Raw genomic sequence first — 21,000 nt, 5'->3', positions numbered from 1 at the left:
ACCACTCTCCAAGATGGGCTATCACCAGCAGGAGAGTGAATTTGTGTGGGGGGGTGGAGGGTGAGAAAACCTGGATTTGTGCTGGAAATGGCCTAACCTGATGCTCACTTTAGATAAGCTATTACCAGCAGGACAGTGGGGTGGGAGGAGGTATTGTTTCATATTCTCTGTGTATATATAAAGTCTGCTGCAGTTTCCACGGTATGCATCTGATGAAGTGAGCTGTAGCTCACGAAAGCTCATGCTCAGATAAATTGGTTAGTCTCCAAGGTGCCACAAGGACTCCTTTTCTTTTTGCGAATACAGACTAACACGGCTGTTACTCTGAAACCAGGCTTAGCTGTGAGTTCTGACCCAGAGCACAGCAGGAGGTGGCTGCAGATAAGACCCTAGGACAAACCCTTTGGACAACAGTGTGGTTTCCAAACTGGGGAATACCCACAAAAACTCCTCTCCTTCCCTGGGCCTTATCGGCTCCATTTTGCTGATATTTATTTCCTTTATAGTTTCAAATGATCACCTGGAAGTATGTGTAGTGGCATCTCCACCCCTTGTTCCCTAGTTTCTCTTTCCTTTGTGGCTTCATATACTGTTTTTCCCCGTCAGAGGCTTATATCTTTATTTTCCCACTACCGTAGCTGGGACTCCCACACACTATCTCCTTCCCCAAGCCCTCGCTGGAGCCTATTTATATAGAAGTCTTTCTCTCCCTTAGCCCAGATGAGAGCACAGAAGCAGTGGGAAGGGGCTGCTTGCTCCTGGAGCCCATCATGTTTCTGTCAGAACACCGGCTGGCTGAAAGAGGATATTTGCTGCTCTGGCTGCTCCCATCTGTTCTCAAAGCCCAGCCTAGTGCGGAGGTGAGCCCAAACCCTCTGCCATGCCAGCAGGTAAGGCTAATTGCCCAGGATCCTTTGTGATTTAATAGCCAAACAATGCCCCCGGTGGGTCTCAGACAGGAACTGCTGGTTGTGCTCATACCCTGCTGTGATACTAAAAGTTTAAAACCAGATTTTGAAAATCTTCCCCCAAAACTCTGACCACCTCAGCCTAGCAGCCACCTCCTCTTCAATAGCCTGTCTTTTTAATGTCCCCTCTCTTACACTTTCTTGTCTCTCTCTGCCTCAAGGACTTTCAGACTTTGTCTTCAAGCCTCTCTCCCCCCACCTCTGCCTTGTAATCTCCCCCCTTTCACCATTAGCCTTGTACCCAGGTGCTTTCATTTTGTCACCCTGAGATATCGTTACCCCTCATCTTCAGCAGTTTCTACCAGACAGACACTGTCTTGGGCAGCTTTTTGGATACCATGTGTCTGAGTGAGGCTTGACACAGCACTTGTATGTATGGGGCCAGGAAACGCTAAATACCCTGAACACATCTTGTCACCCTGTATTGTCTGTTCCTCCCCCACTTTTCTGTGACTGATCTCCGGGGTGGCTCCCCTTTGGGGACCAGTTGGTGAAACACCAGATCTCTAGAATTAGAATGTGGGGGACAGAGCAGAGAGAGGAGGAGACCGTCTGGGCCCCAATAAGCAATGAGATCGATGGCTTTCTCCTCCCCTTATACCCACCCAGCTTCTACTCCCCGGCTGTCTTGGCCTGGAGAGCCAGGGAACATGGGCCTGAACTCAAACCCAGTCTCTCCAGTGACAGTGAGAGCACTAACCCCTAGACATCTTTTTTTCTTCATGGCCAGGTGCTAAAGCTGGAGCTCGCTCCCAGCCAGTCACTCAAGTGAATGACAAACTTCAGCTTGAAAACAAGGGACAGAGGTCATGGCACTGCCTCCTGGTTTGATCACACCCCCTGGCTGTGTCTTTTTCCGCTCGCTAAGTGATAGGCTGTGGTTAGAGGAGGTGGGATGGATCACTTGACACTTGAGGGAGGACTGTGGCTGCCAGAGGATTGAGGTTTCTCATTGTGGGATAAGAAATGACGAGGCAGTTCCCAATGGGAACTATTCTTCTCTCCCTGTCCCCTCCTTGGATATGTGCCTGACTGAGGGCTGTGCTTGGGGGAGAGGCACATGGCACAGAGGAGCCATCAGGACACGCACCCCACTGCAGCCTAAGCTCTGGGATGCAGCTGTCAGACTCCACACAGTCTCATACCCTTCTGCAGCCCAGTGAGTGTGACACAGACCCTTGCCGGTGAAGGGAAAAGGATGGTGATGATGGTACCTGAGATCAGCCAATGAACAGTGCTGACCTAGCAGTCAGGAGCTGTCTGCCTCCCTCGTGCCTTATTTTTGTTCAGGCGAGGGAGCAGAGGTGCTGTGTGGTTCCTTCATTGACTCTAAGCTGTGATCTGCTGGCCCAGCATAGGTGCATCTGTGTCACCCAGTCTGGAGGGTTTCAGCAGCGCAAACCAATAACCTGAGCTTCTTCAGGGGCTTCTCTGAAGGTAATAGTGTCAGCAGGGCCCTCCCTAGGAGGATGTGGGGCCCACTGCGGAAGTGACAAATCTGTCACTTCTGGGACTGACCTCGCCACCCAATCGGTCCCGCCTGCAGGGGCCCCCAAAGCACGGGGCCTGGAACGGTCACCACGATTCGCCGTACCCAAGGGACGGCTCTGAGTTCCGGCCCCCACTGTACCTCAGAAAGCCAGGTCACAAAGAACCCCCTACAGCTCTGAAAGAGCTTCCCACTCACAAGGTCAGATTTGTGATTATGCTAGAAACTGTGTGTGAAGGCGCTTATGCCTTCATCTCAGCCCGCCACGTCGAAAGTACTTGCCTAAGGGGAGCGCGTGCTTGTGTCTGAGGATTTCTAGTAAAATTCCAAACAGCAGTAAGGTGTGTGTGTGTGATAGGAGAGGAGCCAGGTTTGAAATGAGGTGTGGGCTGAGCTCCTTCACTCTCATTGATGGCTTTCCTTGTTTCTCCATAGAGCTCAGTTCAGGTCTCATGCCAAGGTCTTGGCCTCCGCACATTTCCAGAGAAGCTTGGCCCTGGGGTTAAGCAGCTCGACCTCTCTGACAACTTCATCCAAAACCTGACGGAAAGCTGCACATCAAAGTTAGGGCAGCTAGAGCACCTCAACATGCATTTCAACCAGTTGGCAACTGTGTCAGAAATGGCCCTGACTCATCTAACTCATCTTCACTCTCTGCTCCTAGCTGCAAACCACCTTGATAGGAATTACTTCACCAATGGAAGAGCCTTCGGGTCACTGAGGAATCTAAAGGTCCTGGACCTTTCGGCAAATAATTTGGACAGTGATATGGCAGCCTGGTACTTCAGCAATCTCACCTCTTTAAAGAAACTGGATCTATCCTGGAACAAGATGACCAGGCTGCCAGGGAGCATCTTCCAGGGAACTCAACAGCTAAGAGAGATCAACCTTAACAACAACTACATCATGGAAATAGAGGAAGGCACTTTTGAGGCTCTGGTAAGTCTAAAGGTGGTGAATTTAGCCATGAATTCCCTTCACTGTATCTCGGGCTTCAGCCTCACACAGCTGCAAGTTTTAAATCTCAGCTACAATGCCCTGGAGTTCTTTGTTACAGAGGAGAGAAAGGAGCAGTACCAGCTTCAGGTGCTAGATCTGAGTCATAACAAACTGATTTACTTTCCAGAGCTCCCCAAGGTGCATCGCCTCACACACTTAAACCTCTCTGATAATGCCATGGTCTCTTTGGCACCAAGTTCCACCAATACAGCAGAGTTCAGACTGTGGTATGATGAGATGGCAAGACCTAACATATCCTTGAATATTTACAATGCAGCAGCTGGACTGTCAAAGATAACTGACTTAGATCTCAGCAGTAACCTGTTGTATTTGTTCCCAGTTACTTTCCTTCACAATCTGAGCTCCCTCCAGAATCTCAATATGGCTAAGAACTGTCTCCATAATATCGCTGTGGAGTCACCTCCTGGTGATACGAAAAGCAAGGAGCCAGGCATGATGCATGACAATGCCTTTCTGTCAGTGCAATCATTGGATCTTCAAGGCAATTTCATTCATTCCTTGCCACAGTGGTTTTTTGGTATTCTGCCCAAACTGGAAACACTTGACCTTGGTTCTAACAGCCTCCAGCCTTGTGAGAGCCAGAATGCTAATAGAAGAGAGATACCAATAGGTCATAACTCAGCTCAAAGAGGTAACTGTACATCCTTCTGTGACATACCTCAGCTGAAGTATCTGAGTTTACGTAGGAACAACATTGTGAGGCTATATCCTTTCATGTTCAACCAAACCTCTTTGGTCTCCCTGGATCTGTCTGAGAATGAAGACTTGTTCATGCCAAAAGGAGCTCTGGAGGGTCTGGAATTCTCCTTGCAGAAGCTCTCTCTGAGAGGAAACCAGATGGACAATAAAAAGACAGAGTTCCCTTGTCTGAAGATGCTGAAAAAGTTGGACATGTCAGACAACAAGTTGAGTCTTTTGCCCCCAGACCTGGTCTGCTCTCCACTGGAAAACCTGAACATTCGCAACAACAACCTCCAGGCCTTAGAGAAACCTGCCACCATGAGATGGTCCAGCAGCCTCAATCATCTGAACGTTGCTGGCAATCCCTTTAGCTGTTGTGCACTGAGCTGGCTGGAAATTCTACAAGCTGCCCGTGTGAGGGTGTTGGATCTGAATGAAACTCTGTGCTCTTATCAGGACAAGAACAGGAACTTCTCAGCTAAGATAGCCAACAAGCCCACGTGGCTTTGTCCTCATCAGATAGGAAATCACTACCTGATGGTATTGGTGGTGGTGATCACTCTTTGCTTTCTGTTTCTCAGCTGCGGGATGTTCTGTCATCTGAAAAAGAATCAGAAGCTGTCAAAGTATCTGAGCTTCACAAGCAACAGGGTGGACCCCATTCCTTATCATCCAAATAAGGAAAAGAGAACTGAAGAGATTGTAACAGACAGAGTTACAGAAGTATAGTACGGGGCAGGAGAGGGAGAATAATATTTATTGTATTTTAGGCACCTGCCCCTCACTATTAAAGGCTTCACAAACAAGACAATAAAACATTCAAAATCAAATCAATATTCTGTGCTCCCTCCTGATGCAAGCAGCTTAGACACATGCTGTAGCCTCCATGGACCATCTCTCCATACTGTTTTTTTGTGTGTGCAAGGGATAACTGCTCATTGTGGGAGCCGTGGAAATATTGTTGTATTTACAAAGAATTCCCTCACGGGTTTCCTGCCATTCAAAGAGCAGCAACCTTGTTTCAGGGATCTCCCCCTCCTGCTTCACAGCTGAACCCACCCTCTTCTGTTTGTGAGCAGATAGTTATCTCCACAGCAACAGAATTGTTATTCTACAGAACTGTTGTTCAGCATTCTCCAGGAGTTGTCACTTGGCTTTTCAATAGGCAAATTAAATACTTCTTAGTGTCAACCTAGTAAACAAGAAGCCCCCCACCCCTTCTTTCCCCCCTGCAATATGAGGGCTGCAGAGTCATGTGAAACGCCCCTTGTAAGGAAGTTTTAGGCCTGGTCTACACTTAAAACAGGTCAACCTAGCTACAGTGCTCAGAGGTGTGAAAAGTTCACACCCTGGGAGATTTAGTTAAGCTGAGCTAAACCCTGATGTAGACACTGCTAGGTCCTCAGAAAAATTCATCTAGCAACCGCCTCTCAAAGGAGGGGATTTACCGCAGCAACAGAAAAAACCTTTCCATCACTGTAGTGAGTGTCTCCACTACAGCAGCTGTTTGGCTGTAGCACTTGACGTGTAAACAAATCTGTAGTGTATTCTCCTGTAAGGGCCCAAAACACAACAGCTTACAGTATCAGAAATGGCGTTGTGGGGAAGGGGGAGAGGGTGATTTCTGTAGAATCCCAGGATGTTGTTTAAAAACGTGACTCTCCCCTTTGTTGACACTCCTGTCCCTTGAACTTTCATCCAAACCTTTGTGCTGAGTTGATGCTTCTAAGTGGCTCTGAGCAGTGCAGAGTGTGCCTGAGGGTGGCTTGCCATGTTCTTGGCCATTGTGATAGGAATGATTCTACCTCAACAAAAAGAACCCGAGTTGAAAATTCTCTGCCTCTCTGTAGTCAAAACCCCTAAGCTTTTCAGGTCAGCGTGCAGGCAGAGCTTGAACTAGGACAGCCAAGCCACCATTTCTAAACTCGTCATAAGCCTGCAGTGGCTGTGACAGGCTGACATCTTCCACAATGACAGGAGAGCGCAATTGGGCTGTCTAGCTCCAGGGAAAGCTGCCCCCCCCCCCCACCCATGGAAGTCATCAAGGCAAAGAGCTCCCAGTCACTGTTCTAACCAGTAACGCTCTCACCTTTGGTGCTCACACTCCCCAGATAATCAGCAATCAATTTAAAAGATGCTGCAGGAGCAGAGTCCTGAAGCTGAGGTGCTGAGCAGGGCCTGGCGAGTAGGGGACTCTGCTCCTGTGGTACTGAGGTACTGTGGTACTACAGCTCTCTAGCCGCCAGGTTACTCCTTCTGGGACTCAGGAAGCCAAAGAGAAACAATCATTAGCATCGTGGGAGTTGTGCTTGAGCTCAGACACATTCATTCGCTGCCAGGCTTGCTGTGACAAAACCCATTGCTTTTCAGGGTTCCTCAGTTCTAGTCTCTGTCACCCCAGCCAGCCTGACACTGAGTGCAACACCCAGGAATGTTTACAAGTCGAGCTCTACACATGTCTGGGGCTGCAGAGTACCGCAGAGTGAGTGGGGTTTGGAAAAGGTTTAAATTATTCATGAATTGTCATTAAATGATTCATTGTAAAATAAAGGACACTTTGCTCTAAAGAAGGTGCTGCCCTCTACCTCCCACTCCCCCGCCACCTGCGTTGTGTCTGTACGTCTGCGACTACTGCCTTACGTGCTGTGACAAACCGACTTTCCGAATGAATGGGATTCTATGCCTATCTCATTGGATGGAGCTGAGCCCATGTTTCCATGTTCAGTTCAGACTCTCTTTGATCCAGAAGGGTGCTGTGGCCAAGATAGGCCATGAGATTATGCTGGTCTCTATTCCACTGTGCTTCCCTCCCTACCCACCAGGCTCTGTTGTTGTCTATGGATTTATCCTTCTCATGTACATTAGAAGCTCCTTAGGACAGGGATGTATTTTCTTATTTGTCTGGAGAGCACTGTGCACGCACCACTGGGGCTATATAAGCAATCTGGCTGCTCCCAAGAGCTGTGATTGTCATGCAAGAGAAGGTAAGGGAGAGAGGGATGGATGCCCTCTGCATATCCAGGGCATGGTTACTTCAGAGGGTGTTTCATGATAAACAAAGCCCCAGGTGCTGTTGTTTTATGACAGGTGTTTTTGAAGCTGTAAATGTGCATTTTGGGTGGCCTCTTGGTTAGTAGTGTTCCTCATTTAAACCACATACGAGGCTGTACTTTCCATGCATTCCACAGTATGCTGACTTGACCTTCACAGGGTTTATTCATCATCACCTTCCCCTGCCCCCATGAAGAAGCCTTCAGTGTTGTACATTCCATGCACTCTAAACCAGGACAGCCCTGCTGTGCCCCACTGAGAGCTTTGTTAGGCCTTGGCTACATTTGCAAGTTAGAGCACATTAAATCAGCCCCGGGCACCCTAACTCCTGAGGTGTTCACACTGGCAAGGCATGTAGAGCGACTGGACTCCATGGCTGGAGCGCCCCTGGTAATCTACTTCCACGAGAAGCATAAAGCTTGCTGCGCCCTGGCTGGAGCGCCGTGGGACCAGTATGGATGCCCTGGTCCATTAATGCGCTCTGATCGGCCTCCAGAAGTGTCCCACAATGCCTGTTCTAGCCACTCTGATCATCACTTTGAACTCAACTGTTCTGACCTCAGGTGACCAAATGTCAGACCTGTCCTTTAAATTCTCTGGGAATTTTGAAATTCCCCTTCCTGTTTGCTCAGCCAGGCGTGTAGTGCTCTCAGTGCATCTTTCCAGGTGACCATGCCTCCATGCGCCAGGCGATCCCCAGTATGGAGCAATGGAAAGGTGCTGAACCTCATCAGTGTTTGCGGGGAGGAAGCTGTCCAGTCCCAGCTGCGCTCCAGCAGTAGGAAATATGATACCTACAGGCAGATATCAAGGGCCATGATGGAAAGAGGCCATGACCGGGACACTCTGCAGTGCAGGAGCTGCAGAACGCCTACCGCAAAGCCTGAGAGGCAAATTGCCGCTCCAGTGCTGCCCCTGCGACCTGCCGTTTCTACAAAGAGCTGGACACAATACTTGGGGGCGACCCCACCTCCACTCCGAAGAGCACCAGAGGCCTTAGCAGCTCAGAGTTCAACAAGGCAGAAGGAGGAAAGCGGGAGCGAGGGTGCTGAGGAGGAGGGGGGCCCAGAGCCAGAGGACGGCCCGGCATCCCAATACGCATACAGCCAGGAGCTGTTTTCAAGCCAGGAGGAAGGTAGCCAGTAGCAGCAGACAGTGTTTGAGGAAGAACAAATAGCAGAGGAGGTGCCTGGTAAGTGGCTTTTATTTTGGGAAGGAAGTTGTTCAGTGTGGGCTCTTGGGGTGAGGAGGGTTAGGGCTGCATGCATGTCTAGATGCGGAAAAGGGCGTTGATGTGCTCTCTCACAATGCAGTAATTGACCTCAGTGATCTCATCAAAGGTCTCATGCAGAAGCTGGGCAATCCACTTGCACAGGTTCCTTGGCAAAGCTACTGTGTTCCTTGTCCTAGTAAGGTCCATGCCTGAGTGAAGCTTTCACACTTCCCTTCACAAATGTTATGGAGGGTACAGAATGCAGCTATAACCATGAGGATGTTGTCATTGGCCAGGTCCAGCTTCCCAAACAGACAGCACCAGCAGCCCTTTAAATGGTCAAAAGCACACTCAACGGTCATTGTACCAACTCAGCCTGTTGTTGAACACTCCTTGCTGTTGTCAAGGCTCCCTGTGTAGGGTTTCATGAGACATGATATTAAAGGGTAAGCCAGGTCTCCAAGGATCACAATAAGAATTTTGACTTCCGCTACGGTGATCTTCTGGTCTGGGAAGAAAGTCCCGGCTTGTAGCTTCCTGAACAGGCCTGTGTTCCAAAAGATGCGTGCATCATGCACCTTTCCGGATCAGCCTGCGTTAATGTCCATGAATCACACATGATGATCCACAAGTGCTTGGAGAACTATCAAGAAATACCCCTTCCGATTTATGTCCTTGGAGGCTAGGTGGTCTGGTGCCAGAATTGGAATATGCGTCCCATCTATTGCCCCTCCACAGTTAGGAAAACCCATTTGTACAAAGCCAGCCACAATGTCACGCACATTGCCCAGAGTCACGGTTGTTCTGAGCAGGATGCAATTAATGGTCCTGCAAATTTGCATCAGCACAATTCCAGCAGTCGACTTTCCCACTCCAAACTAGTTAGCGACCAATCGGTAGCTGTCTGGATTTGCCAGCTTCCAGACTGCAATAGCCCCGCGCTTCTCCACCAGCAGGGCAGCTCTCAATCTCATGTCCTTGCGCCACAGGGTAGGGGTGAGCTCAGCACACACTCCCATGAAAGTGGCTTTCCTCATCCAAAAGTTCTGCAGCCACTGCTCGTCATCCCAGACTTGCATGATGATGTGATCCCACCACTCAGTGCTTGTTTCCCGAGCCCAAACGCGGCGTTCCACTGTGGTGAGCATGTCCGTAAATGCCACAAGCAATCTTGTGTCGTCATCATAGAATCAATAGAATCTCAGGGTTGGAAGGGACCTCAGGAGGTCATCTAGTCCAACTCCCTGCTCAAAGCAGGACCAATCTCCAATTCGACATCATCCTCGGACTCTTCGCTGTCACTTGGTAGCGTAAGGAGTAACTTGACTGCAATCCATGATGTGCTGGCGAGATCCATCAGCATATTCCTCAGCAGTTCGGAATCCATTCCCACAGACCGAAAGGGAAGACAGAGCACACAGTACAAAAACCGTTGAAAGATGGTGCCAAATGTGGATGGAAGCACAGGGATGTGAAGTGATGCATCACGGGGCATTGGGACAGGACCCAGGATGCCCCATATTCCCCCACCCCCTTCCCACAAGCCACAGCACCAGAATGGGAAGAGGTGCTCTGTGGAATAGCTGCCCATAATGCACCGCTCCCAATGCCGCTGCAAGTGCCGCAAATGTGGCCACATCACTGCGTTTGCAGCTGACAGTGCGAACACACGGCAGCGCTTTCCCTGCTGCGGTCTCCAAGGCCTGGTTTAACTCCTGACGCTCTACTTCTGCAAGTGTAGCCATGCCCTTAGTAATTCACCTGGTACCCAAGAACTATGCGTGCTGGCAACGTAAAATGGAACCAGTTACAGGCACCTTCACCTTTAATATGAAAGGGCAGCCCAGGGAGTCTACAGACCCCAGTATGCCTCCCTTTCAATCTGAGTGGATGGTCACTTGAATTGAACTGGAGCATTGCATGCTGGGCCCTCTAGTCTTCATTAGATGCACTTCTGTATTAAAGGTGACTGGCTGCAAACACATACAAAAGTCTCGATGCTGCCTTTGTGCCCAAAGCTGCCTTTCGGATGTCCATCCTGCTCCAGTCCTCATAAAGATGCAAGAAGCAGCTTCCAAAGGCTGGAGATTATTTGTTCTCTGTTCCTCAGTGTGTCAAGCACAGCATCTAAGGGGAAGACAGGGCGGGAAGAATGTTTTCCCATAATCCCGAGGGTTTATATAGTGCTGTGGCCACTGAACATTTCACAGACACTACAGCTGTGTCTTCACTAGGAAAAAGGTGTGTTCTGTTCTTAACTCAAGTTAATGAGCAGGAGGTAAAATCCTAGTGAGGACAAGGCAGCTGTAGTATTAACGCACGTGAACAGGTCACGGTAAACCCAAGGCTCCCTCATAGTCTAACTCAACCTGCTAGCTCATGTGAAACCATAAACTGCCTTATCTTCTCTAGGATTTTATCCCATGCTAGTTAATTCAAGAACGCACCTTTTTTCCTCATGAAGACAAGGCCTAAGTGAGCCTCCTGTCCCCTGTGCAGCCGGTGAGGGAGGGTGGTGTTGGAGGCTGGGTAACTAAGGCAAGTGGGAGACTTTTACACTATGTTCTGGGTGGAAGGATCTTTGCAAAAGAAGCTCATAAACTTTTCCCTCTATTTTTACTCTGTTTCTCCTCCTGAGGGAAATTGAGGTTTTCTAAGCATTTCTAGGTAAGGTGATGCTTGTTCTGTGCATTAGACAGAAGAACCTGCCATACCATGCATTTGCTCTCCCTCCTCAGAGCTCAGTGGGCCCCACTGCATGCCCTATATATGGAAAAGAGACTCTCTTTCCTTCTCGTTTACACTGGCACCCATTGCTGTGGTCCCTGCTGCCACTCCTTTCCACTATCTCTTAATACCGCTTGCTTGTTCTGTGTGACTCAGCAAAACTCCCCTGACAGCTTTTTCTAATTAGAGGTGCTGGGTTTTTTGTTCATGGCACTTCCTTCCTCTGTGATGGGGCTCAGTAGGGACTAGAACCTGCCACAGCCCAGCCAGTGCGGCATCTTGGTGAGAGGGAGATTTCCTCACTGTAGAGCGACATGAAGGCAATTTGCAAGTCTCTCCTCCTTTGCAGTCTCCTTTTAGAATCTCCCTCCTGGTGTGTCTAAAATCTCCCTCACTCACACTGTACCAGCCTGATGGTCCAGGAAAAGCAGAAGTGAAATTTTTCTTGTTACATTAGCATGTTTTCCCTGTCTGGATCCTACCTGCTGAGCTTCCATGAAAGGAGATGGGTGGGAGCCTGGAGATGCAACCAGCCAGGTAGCCCAAACTATGGATTGTGCTGCTGTAAGTGGGCATGGTCTCAGGGGCGTGCGAAGCGCTGTCTCTGTAACAGTGTCCCAGCCCTTTGGAATCCCTAACAGAGTGGCATTACAAACTGCTCCAGCCTCTCCAGCTGGTGCTGGGGACAGACCCCCTGCCCTTCAGTGCCTAGCCCATGGGAGGAGGCATTGCTGTTACTGTAGTCTGGGTGAGCTCAGGGCTATAATTGCGCTGTCTGAGTTAGTCCCTTCGTGAGTTCACTTATTATGGGCCGGTTCTGGCAGGTGACTGCCTCCCACGGCCCACTTCTTAGTATCTTTTCTGTGGTGAAGCCACGAGTTCAGCCAGCAAACCAGAAAGAGGAAGGAGGCCTGGCCCTGAGGGAGAGGCAGCCCCTCCCTCCTGGAATGTTGCCTACAATCTCTTCTACCCTGGGTCACCTATCCCCTCAGTGAGGAGCTCTAGGAGGGGGAAGTAGGTACTTGTCCCTAGTGTGATGCAAAGTGTATGCAGACACCCCCACACCCACCTAAGGATTTGACTGAACTAGGGGGAACTGCCTCACTCCTGAACAGTGCTGCAGATGGAAGAGTCACCACCACATGACAGCCTGATACTTCTGGAGCGTTGGTGGCTTTACGTCATTGCAACACACAATCCTCAGCTATTAAATGTCCTAGGACAAGATAGTCATCAAATACCACCAGCAGCCTCCCTCCGGCCACCAAGGGGTAGGGGCTCTCTCTTCTCTCCATCCCCATTTTCCTTCTGTCTGCTGGATGGGAGAAGGACTCCCAGCAAAACACCTCTTTTTCCCTACTCTTGGGCAACACTGTACAGGTCTCCCCATTGCCTCATGTGTGTAAGGCAGCCCATGGATGTTGGCAGCTGTGACCTGTATTTTGGTGAGAAGCACCAAGCAAGCCAGTGGTGCGTGCCAGAGTAATGCAGGGCCCTGAAGGGCCCCTGACTCCAATAGTTGCCCTTTTTCCATCATCCTTTGTTCTGGTCTTCCTATCCAAGCCAATTTAATTAATGTATCAGCGAAGATTTCATGAAAGCTATTATCAAATCCTTGGATGAACACAGCTCCATCGTCCTATCACAGAAGCAACCAAGTTTCCCTAGCAAGCTCTCTCTGTGGCCCCCTCGATGCTGTTTAGTTAATGCTCACAGTTCCCTTAATGTCTAGGTATTTCATGACCTTTTCCTCTCTCTCTATTCCTCTGCCCTTTCACTCAGGATGGCAGTTACAGAGACCTGCCCTGCATACAGAAGTTTGGCCAGTTTAACAAGGTGTGATGTGGCACTGGATTAATGGAATGGGTGCAACTTCTGTGCATAGACAAGCCCAGTGATGGGTTGCAGTTTGCCTGGATCCCTCTGCTGTCCTTCCTACAAGATTTCCCCAGGGAGACAGTCTGTCTGCTGACTCCCTAGACATGTTATCCAGAACTGGCTGGTTTGGAAATAGTCATATTGTCCAAGTGTTCCCTTCCTGCTTTTTATCCATTTATACAGGCTCTTCCACTCCTCCACACATGACACACGGACCGGTCACAAGAACAACACCAGCCACCCTGGTGGGTGGCAGTGGTTACTGTGGCTCCATTTCACTTTCTCCATGACATTCCCTCCCCCCACCCAAAAAAAAAAAAACCTTTCTGAAGAGTCTATGTAGGAAAGTGAAGCCTCCCTCCTGACCTGGGAAAACCCTTCTCAGGATGGAGTGTGACACGGAAGTGGACTGGGTATTTTTAGCACTTACCCTTTGTTCACTCTCTGGCTCAGGTTGGAAAGAGGAAGTGACCTCAACTGAAGAATGGTGTTTGCTTTAAAAGGAAGCCCTTGTCTGTTAGCCGGTCATTGCAAGACTCATATGCAAAGGGGGTGACCCACAAAGTTGCCTTTTTAGGAGGCAGCATGTTCCAGTGGACTGAGCTTGGGAACAGCTCAGCACCTGAACTGAGCCAGCAGCTTCTGAATTCTAACCCAGATGCTTGTTATGACTTGTTATGGGAGCTTGGCACTTACCTTCTTTCCCTTATTTTCCCCAACAGTGAGTAAGGGAAGGTAATAGTGATCTTCACGGTATGCCATTAAACAGGCAGCATTTGCCAATGGCTCCTGCACAGTAACCAGTGACTGCAGTTTTTTCCAAGCCTATGAAAAACTACCCTGTCTCGGCTAGCGCTGTGCCATGTCTATCTGCAAATGTTGCCCCTAATGGCAACCACTGGGTCTCCAGGGGCACATGCGAATGTGAATTAGCTGATGTTAGTGCAGTGCTGTGTGAGTGCTCAGCTGTAGTAATATTTCTGCTTCTCCTAACTCACAGCGGCTCAGAGCCAGGCTCTACACCCTGTTCCAATCTTATCCTTAATTCCCAGCAAACTGACAGCGTTACCACTTGGGAGCGCTTCCCAGCCAGGCCGCAAACTCCTTTACTCAACTTGTGCAAACAACTTTGAAGAGTCCTCCTGCTCCGTGAAGCCTCCTGATCATAACAACCAACCCCATCCTGTGTCTGTCTGTGTCATACTGTGCGTGTACCCACAGGGCCTCCACATGAACTTATTCCAGGAGAGGATCCTGTTCTGTGGTTGGGACAATTCACACCCAGGACAATGTCCTGTAAAATAATAACAAACCACTGTGCCCCCATTTTGGTTTCTGGTGGCTTTTGCTACTGGCTACTCCTGGCTTCTACTAAACCCCATTATCCAGATCTTCCTGCAGCGTATATACTCTGCTCATTGCTACATCTGCTTCTTGCTGGGCTTCTCTTCCATAGCCACCAACCACTGGACAGGTGTGATCAGAGCCCAAGGCATCAGGCAGCCATTTCTTCTGCTGGACCTTTTAATCCAATCAAAACAAAGTAATGAAATGTTGCTCCTTTGACCTGGTAGGAAAGTTTGGTCCTTCGGGGTCAGTCCTGTGTTTCTAGAATTGCCTGTGGAAATGGTGTGACTCTGAGACTTGTGTTTGATCTGCTACTAACATGAAGCAAAGCCCCTCTCCCATCCAGTCACAGCAGAGATGAGTAAATGTTTTTACCTGCTCTGATGTTCATTGAAGATCAGGGTTGGAAGGGACCTCAGGAGGTCATCTAGTCCAACCACCAAAATATGGCTCTGGTGGGACTCAAACCCACAACCTTTGAATGACTTCATCTGTCATTGATCTAGAAGTCCAATGCGCTATCCATTGTGCCACAGAGGCAATATATTGCTGCATTGCAGGCTTCAATGAGGTCAGGGGTCAGACAGACAAAATGCTGCATGCTGGCTGCTTCAAACTTCTGCCGTACTCCATCCCCTCAGTAACACTGACAGCAAGGCTGGCTCCTCAGTGTCAGATGCATAAGTACCTGCCTATCATACCCACCAACTCGCCTCTCCCTCTCCCTTTCAAACTCTCACTGGCTTTGATATTTGAGTGCTTTGGGATTTTAATAGATTTGCCTACCAATTACTTGATTTTAGATTCTTGGGTTTGCCAAGTTGCCAGTGTAAAGTACCAGCCATACCCAGGGCTGTCTGGGTGAACTGAACCCAAACAATGATTGGGTGTATCTGGGCCAGGATGCAGCAAACAGGTATCAATCCAGGGCAATGGGGCACAGAATGCCAGTCTGGGATCTCTCACACTCTGACTCTTGGGTGACAAGCACTAGCTAGCTAAGGCAGTTTGTACCAAGGACAGGTAGAGGATGACTCCAAGAACAGATTCTCTGTCTACCCTGTGGGAGGAGACAAACTGGAATGGGGTCCTTGTGCCCCCTGGAAGGGACTCTGGGATCAGTACCATGTTGGGGACAGAATCACCTGAATTGATAAAGGGATATAAATATGTCTTAGCTGTACTGAGGCATATCTATTATATACAGAGCATGTTGAGATCCTCAAATGTAGGGCACTATCCAATGCTCTGTGTACACACATTCTTATTTCTGTGCCTCCTGGAATGGGCTCTGGACAGGAGCTCTGCCTCCAGTTTTAATGCACCAACTAAAAAAATTATTTTATGCCATAAATTGCCATCTGCCAATGCCAGCGCTGAATGCAGGAGTTCAATGAAAGTGGGAAGGCCCAACTGATGGGTACCAACTGGACTCTCATTTTGCCTTTATTGATGTTCTGCAGGCCACAGTACAGAACATCTTGGAAACCTGGGTATGTGACTATGTCCCCCACTAGATGGTACCCTCACCTTATATTTTCATATGGTCTCTGAGATTGTGACTGTAGAGGGTTCTTAGGAGCTAGCTTTTTCATAATTCAAGATAATGAGCCATTAGGCTGGTATTTGGTTCTGTAGTCTGTTTGGGCGGGTTCTGGAGGTAGGCCAAATCAGGGCTGGAGTTGGGATGTAAATTCAACAGCACCAAATTTTGGTGAGCTGTTGTCACGAGATTTCTCCCCTATCTTGGGCCAAACTTGCGCAAACCCACCTTTTCTCTCCCTAGTTCAATCATCTCCAAGCCAGAACTGAAAAAATTTACACCTGGACTCCTGACCAGATGCACCTAATGCCTCCTGTGGGCATTCCTGCCTGTGGCGACTGAACTCTCAGGAGCTGACCCCTGGACAGACTGATGTGCAGTTACGCTTGCCACAGACACCAGGCCCCGCTGCATGTCTGGGATATCAGCCGCCCCACTGCCAAAGGGTTAGGAACCCATCTATTCTGGTGACAGCATGGTCTGGAGTCCTCAGGTCACCAGTTCATGCTTTACAGCCTCATTGAAAAGGAGATGTGAAGAGGTTTATGGTGGTCATAAAGGTGGAGTGAATGGGGGAATAGAAAAGGAGGGGAGCTGAGGGGGAGCCTGTGCTTGGGTGTATGGAGGGGGGAAGGGACTATTCTCACTGCACTGTCCCTTCCCCCATCAGCTGGGGAAGTGGGGCAGTGGGAGAGCTTTGAATATGGGGTGGGGAGAGGATCCTCAGCTGGAGCAAGAAGCAGAGAGCCTGGAGAATGGAAGAGGGGGTCTCACAGGTACCAGGGAGTCAACTCTATTGCAGATTAGCAACATGCATGCTGGTGAAAAAGGGACAAATAGGGGCTCTCCACACAGTGGGTCCAGCCCAGGCAGCTGCAGTGCAACCTTCCCATGCTCACCTCACCAACATGCCTCAGGCTGCCCTGAGCTCCATCTCTGTGGTCTGTCTGCTGAGGTGCAAAGAGGCCAGTTAGAGCCAATTGTGGAGGGGTTTATCAGTGTGGACACCTGGCCACTAGACTGAGAGGCACCAACATCTCCCACATTAGTAAGGTCAGTGCTAAGGGGCAGGAGGAGTCTGTATGGCTGAGGGTGTTTAGGAGCATCCTGAAGTTGTCTGTCAGGGCCCTGCATTTGGTGTTTGTATTGGTTGGGGCCTTATGCTGCAGGCTGGGGGAAGGTGTTAGGTCCCTCTGGGGCCCTGTCAGTTTGTATGCAGCCCAGGATAGTCAAACCCATTTCTGGTCATAAAGATCCCCTGGAGTTTCTCTGAGAACCAGATAAACCAAGGAGCAAGGGTCACAATGCATGGCTGGTGAGGGTGAGTCACCTGCCACTTAGCATCCTAAGTGCTACTTTCCTGAAGGCTTAGGGGGGTTCTCCTTCCTGTCTCATCCTGCTGAGAGTCCTGCTCCCTCCCTCTGAATGCATGGAATTCTTCTCACACCCACTTCTCAAGTGTTCAGTGTGGGGCCTGCCAGGAGCACAAAGAGCTCAGAGCTAGATAGATGAGGCAGTGGCTTCCCATTGCCCAGAAATCCCATCGCAGCACCTGCTGGGAAATTGCTGCTCTGTCATGTTCTCAAGTGGTAGCTGCTGTTAAGAGTCAAGTGTCCCTTGTCCCTGTACCTATTCAGTTAATGAACCCCACAGCTAGGCTCCTCTCGACACCCAGGATTTGTGGTAGAGGAAGCTGCATGAGTAGTTCACATTCTGCACAGATGTGGTATTTTGCTAAGCCTGCCTTTGCATAGAGGCTTGGGGCAGGTTGTGGGAATGCTGGGGCAAAGGCACTGTGCTGGCAGTACCTTTCCTTGGAGTTGAGTGGTTCTGTTAGAGGGACCTAATGAAATTAGCCCAATGAAATCACCCAGTGAGGTTAGGGTCTCTGCCAGTTTTCCTCAAATCTACCACCTTTCCTCTCACTGGTGTAGCTCCCCCTAGTGCCAGCAACAGTGTCATGAAAACCTGTTCAGAGCTGGGTTAGTAGCTAAAATGCTGGCACCTGCCTACACAAGGATTCCCAACATCGCTCACACGAAAGGAACTGCACCGGTGGGAGATTTTAGAGAAACAGAGCCAGTGTAGATACTGTCCCATTAAGCACATTTTGCTGGGTGCAAGGCAGCTCTGGGTACATGAGCACAGAGCACAATGACTTTGAAACTGACAGAGCTGGGGCCCAGTTCGGAGGCTGCCAGAGCTACCGTGCCCATTTGGATGGTGCTCAGAGGGTGCAGGGGATTGGCAGCAGGCTGGGAGAATATGGAATGTTCCACGGTCTATGTGATTCTGAAAATTTGGCTAACTGCATGGGATAGGCACCTATGCTGATATGTAAAACAACATAGCAGGCATGCCCAGTGCAGTGGCTTCACTCACTGATCACTTCATGGCTCACTCAAGCTTAGCAAAACATGCATCTCTGAGGACTAAAGATGTGATGAAGTTGAATTGATATGTTCCAGCTGGTTTTGTTATACCAGCATGAAAAAGCACCTGAACAATTTTTCACAGCTGAAAAAACAATGTTTCATGTTCAGAAAACTCCAAATCCATTGAACAGATTTTTTTTCAAACTTTCCCCCCACCTCTGGACGTAGAACAAGCACAAGACACTTCATCTCAAAGGGGAACTTATGAGGAAAGTTATTTAAAAACACTAAAAAAGGAGATTCAGAATGAAAATAGTATGTGAGCCATAACTAAAGAGAAGTGTGTGCCATATATCTGAGCTGTGTTCAAGGTAAAAACTATCAACATATATGCCTGTAGGGTGTGAGAAAATATATTTGCAGACATCCAGAGGCACAACAAGTAGCAACAGGATGGAATGGAGCAAAGAAAAATGTAGGCGGATTATCAGGAACCATTTTGACCAATTTGACTTGGATTTATTGCCCAAAAGAATTGATGGAAGCTCCATTGCTTGAATAATTTAATAGTATACAGGACAAAGAAATGGAGATAATACTGTATGGTCAAATCCTGCACCAGACCCCAGGAGAACAGGCTAGTTAGATGAGGCTTTTCCTGTTCTAACTTCTGGGATCTCATTTTGTGTACTGTCCAATGTGTCATGGAATTAAGGGACCAGTTTCTCTCTCATAGCTCCCAGAAGAGGCTGAAGTTCATGGACCAGATTCGTGTTGGGCGTAAGCACATTGAATTCAAAGTAGTTATAGGAGCAACTGGTCCAAGGTGGAGAAAAAGATTTCACACGCAATGACAACACTCAAGTCCTTAGATAACACAGGGCAATGCCCAACTGCAGCCCAAAGATTAAGTGGAGAAAATGACAGCAGCACACATCGTTAAATAGAAGGGGTGCCCTGAGGAGACTTTGGATTGATAAGAAGTAACTGAGCTGGGTGGAGGATGCTGAGGCTATTACAAACTGATGTAAAGAGAATTGTTTCCTGAACCTACAGTGCATGTGTTGTTCTTTATGATGATTATACCACCAGCTCCCAGCCAGGAATTACGCCAAGGCTGCCTCAGGCCTCTGGATTTCTGTGGGAGTTGACTCCCTCTGGCTAATCTCCTGGCACTCCCCTGAGTTTCTCCTGCTGTGCAGCACCTATCCAGCTCTTCTTTCCTCGGCAGTCCCCTTCTGCTGCCCCATGCTTTCCATGGTGAGAAGAAGCAGTTCTCACCCAAGCACGCCTCCATGCATTTCATCTGAAACCAGCCAGTGAATTTCATCATAGATGAGATGATGCACATTTCATGGCCTTGGAAGAGGCAAGAGGAGTTGCCATCCTTCTGAGAGAGACATACAAGATAATTAACAATGTAGAAGAGGCTGAAATGCCTGGAATGTGTCCAGGGCAATAAGAAAACCTGGGGCTATGGTATTACCAGGCTCTCTGAACTCCACTTGGGTCTGTCTGGATTAGGAAATGCACAGGGATACCTTCCACGGCCTTCCATCAGGGCTTCCTTCACAGGTGAACTCTTTTGCATTGCTGAATAGGTTTCACTCCCTCTAACAAGGAAATGTGGCCAGCAGACCACACACAGCCATTGGCAACATAGCCAATGTCTTAATCTTTCATAAGAATGAGCAATCAATGGATGGATGGATGGTCCCTTCCCATTATGCTGTATCTTGATCCAAACAGCTAGGAGATGGAGGAAGAAGAGAGGATGCACTGATGTATGTGCTGGAGCTCCATCTAGGTCAGTCGCAGGCAAGCAGAGACAATACCAGTCTGAGAATCAAAGCCATAATAGCTGATTTGTCTCTTTATCTTTCCCACTCTGTTTCTTCTCCCTTCTGGCCATCATCTGAAGCAAGGCAGGGCAGTGAAGAGGGCAAGAAACCTGTCCTGCTGTAGCTGAGACATCACTTGATGTCACTGTTGTGTCTGAGGCTAGTTTTGTAGGGTTCCGTGATGACCACACACTAGAAAGGAGTCAGGCAAGGCAAGAAGGGAAGGCAGGAGACGGTGGCCACTGCTACTTTGTTTGCTCAGATGCTTTGCTGAAAAATATATGGATTTAAAAAATAAATAGGCATCTTAGCCCCCAGTTCTGGTAAGAGTCTGATCTTTAACGTGGAATTTAGAGCTCCAGGAATATGGGACAGGCCAAATCCTCCAGCCAGACTGCATGGCACTTCTTTCTCTCCGAAATATGCAGCACAAACCTACTTTCACCAGCAGGAAATCTTCCCCATTCAGAGATGCTCAGGGAGGATTTTGCAAGTCCCTACTGCACAGGAAAAGAAAAGGCCGTTCTCCCCGATACAGAGCACTCAACCCTCTGTTTCAACCTCAGAACCCAAAGCAAGATACTGGCAACGTTCTGTCAGAGAACACATGGTAAATGAAAACTGGTTCTGTCTTGTGCCCTGATCTGAGGTGCAGAGATGGACCAGACTCCTCCTCCTCCTGGAACACAGTGAAGCAGAAATCCATATGCAGGAGGGTATCTACTGGCCTCCATGTGAAGGGGTCCTTGCAGAGGCATCCCAGCTGTGCCTTTGTTGGGCAGCTGTGTGAAGCAGTTTTCCTCCATTTGACTCTCCCACTCCCCTCCTGGGTCTCTTCTCCCTCCTCTCTGCTGAAAAGTCATTCCA

At 48.9% G+C, this 21,000-nt stretch overlaps 1 protein-coding gene across 1 annotated transcript; it reads left to right on the top strand.

Moving 5' to 3' along the window:
* The first annotated feature begins 746 nt into the window (after positions 1-746).
* Positions 747-6,697, top strand: LOC144270553 (transforming growth factor beta activator LRRC32-like). The gene is made up of 2 exons (XM_077827095.1): positions 747-890; positions 2,893-6,697. The coding sequence occupies exons 1-2, from the start codon at positions 771-773 to the stop codon at positions 4,885-4,887; spliced, it is 2,115 nt and encodes a 704-aa protein (XP_077683221.1). The 5' UTR covers positions 747-770; the 3' UTR covers positions 4,888-6,697.
* The last annotated feature ends 14,303 nt before the right edge of the window (positions 6,698-21,000 follow it).

Source organism: Eretmochelys imbricata, chromosome 9 (genome assembly GCF_965152235.1).
Source record: "Eretmochelys imbricata isolate rEreImb1 chromosome 9, rEreImb1.hap1, whole genome shotgun sequence".
NCBI classification, from domain to species: domain Eukaryota; kingdom Metazoa; phylum Chordata; order Testudines; family Cheloniidae; genus Eretmochelys; species Eretmochelys imbricata.
This window is presented reverse-complemented; position numbering and strand designations above follow the sequence as displayed.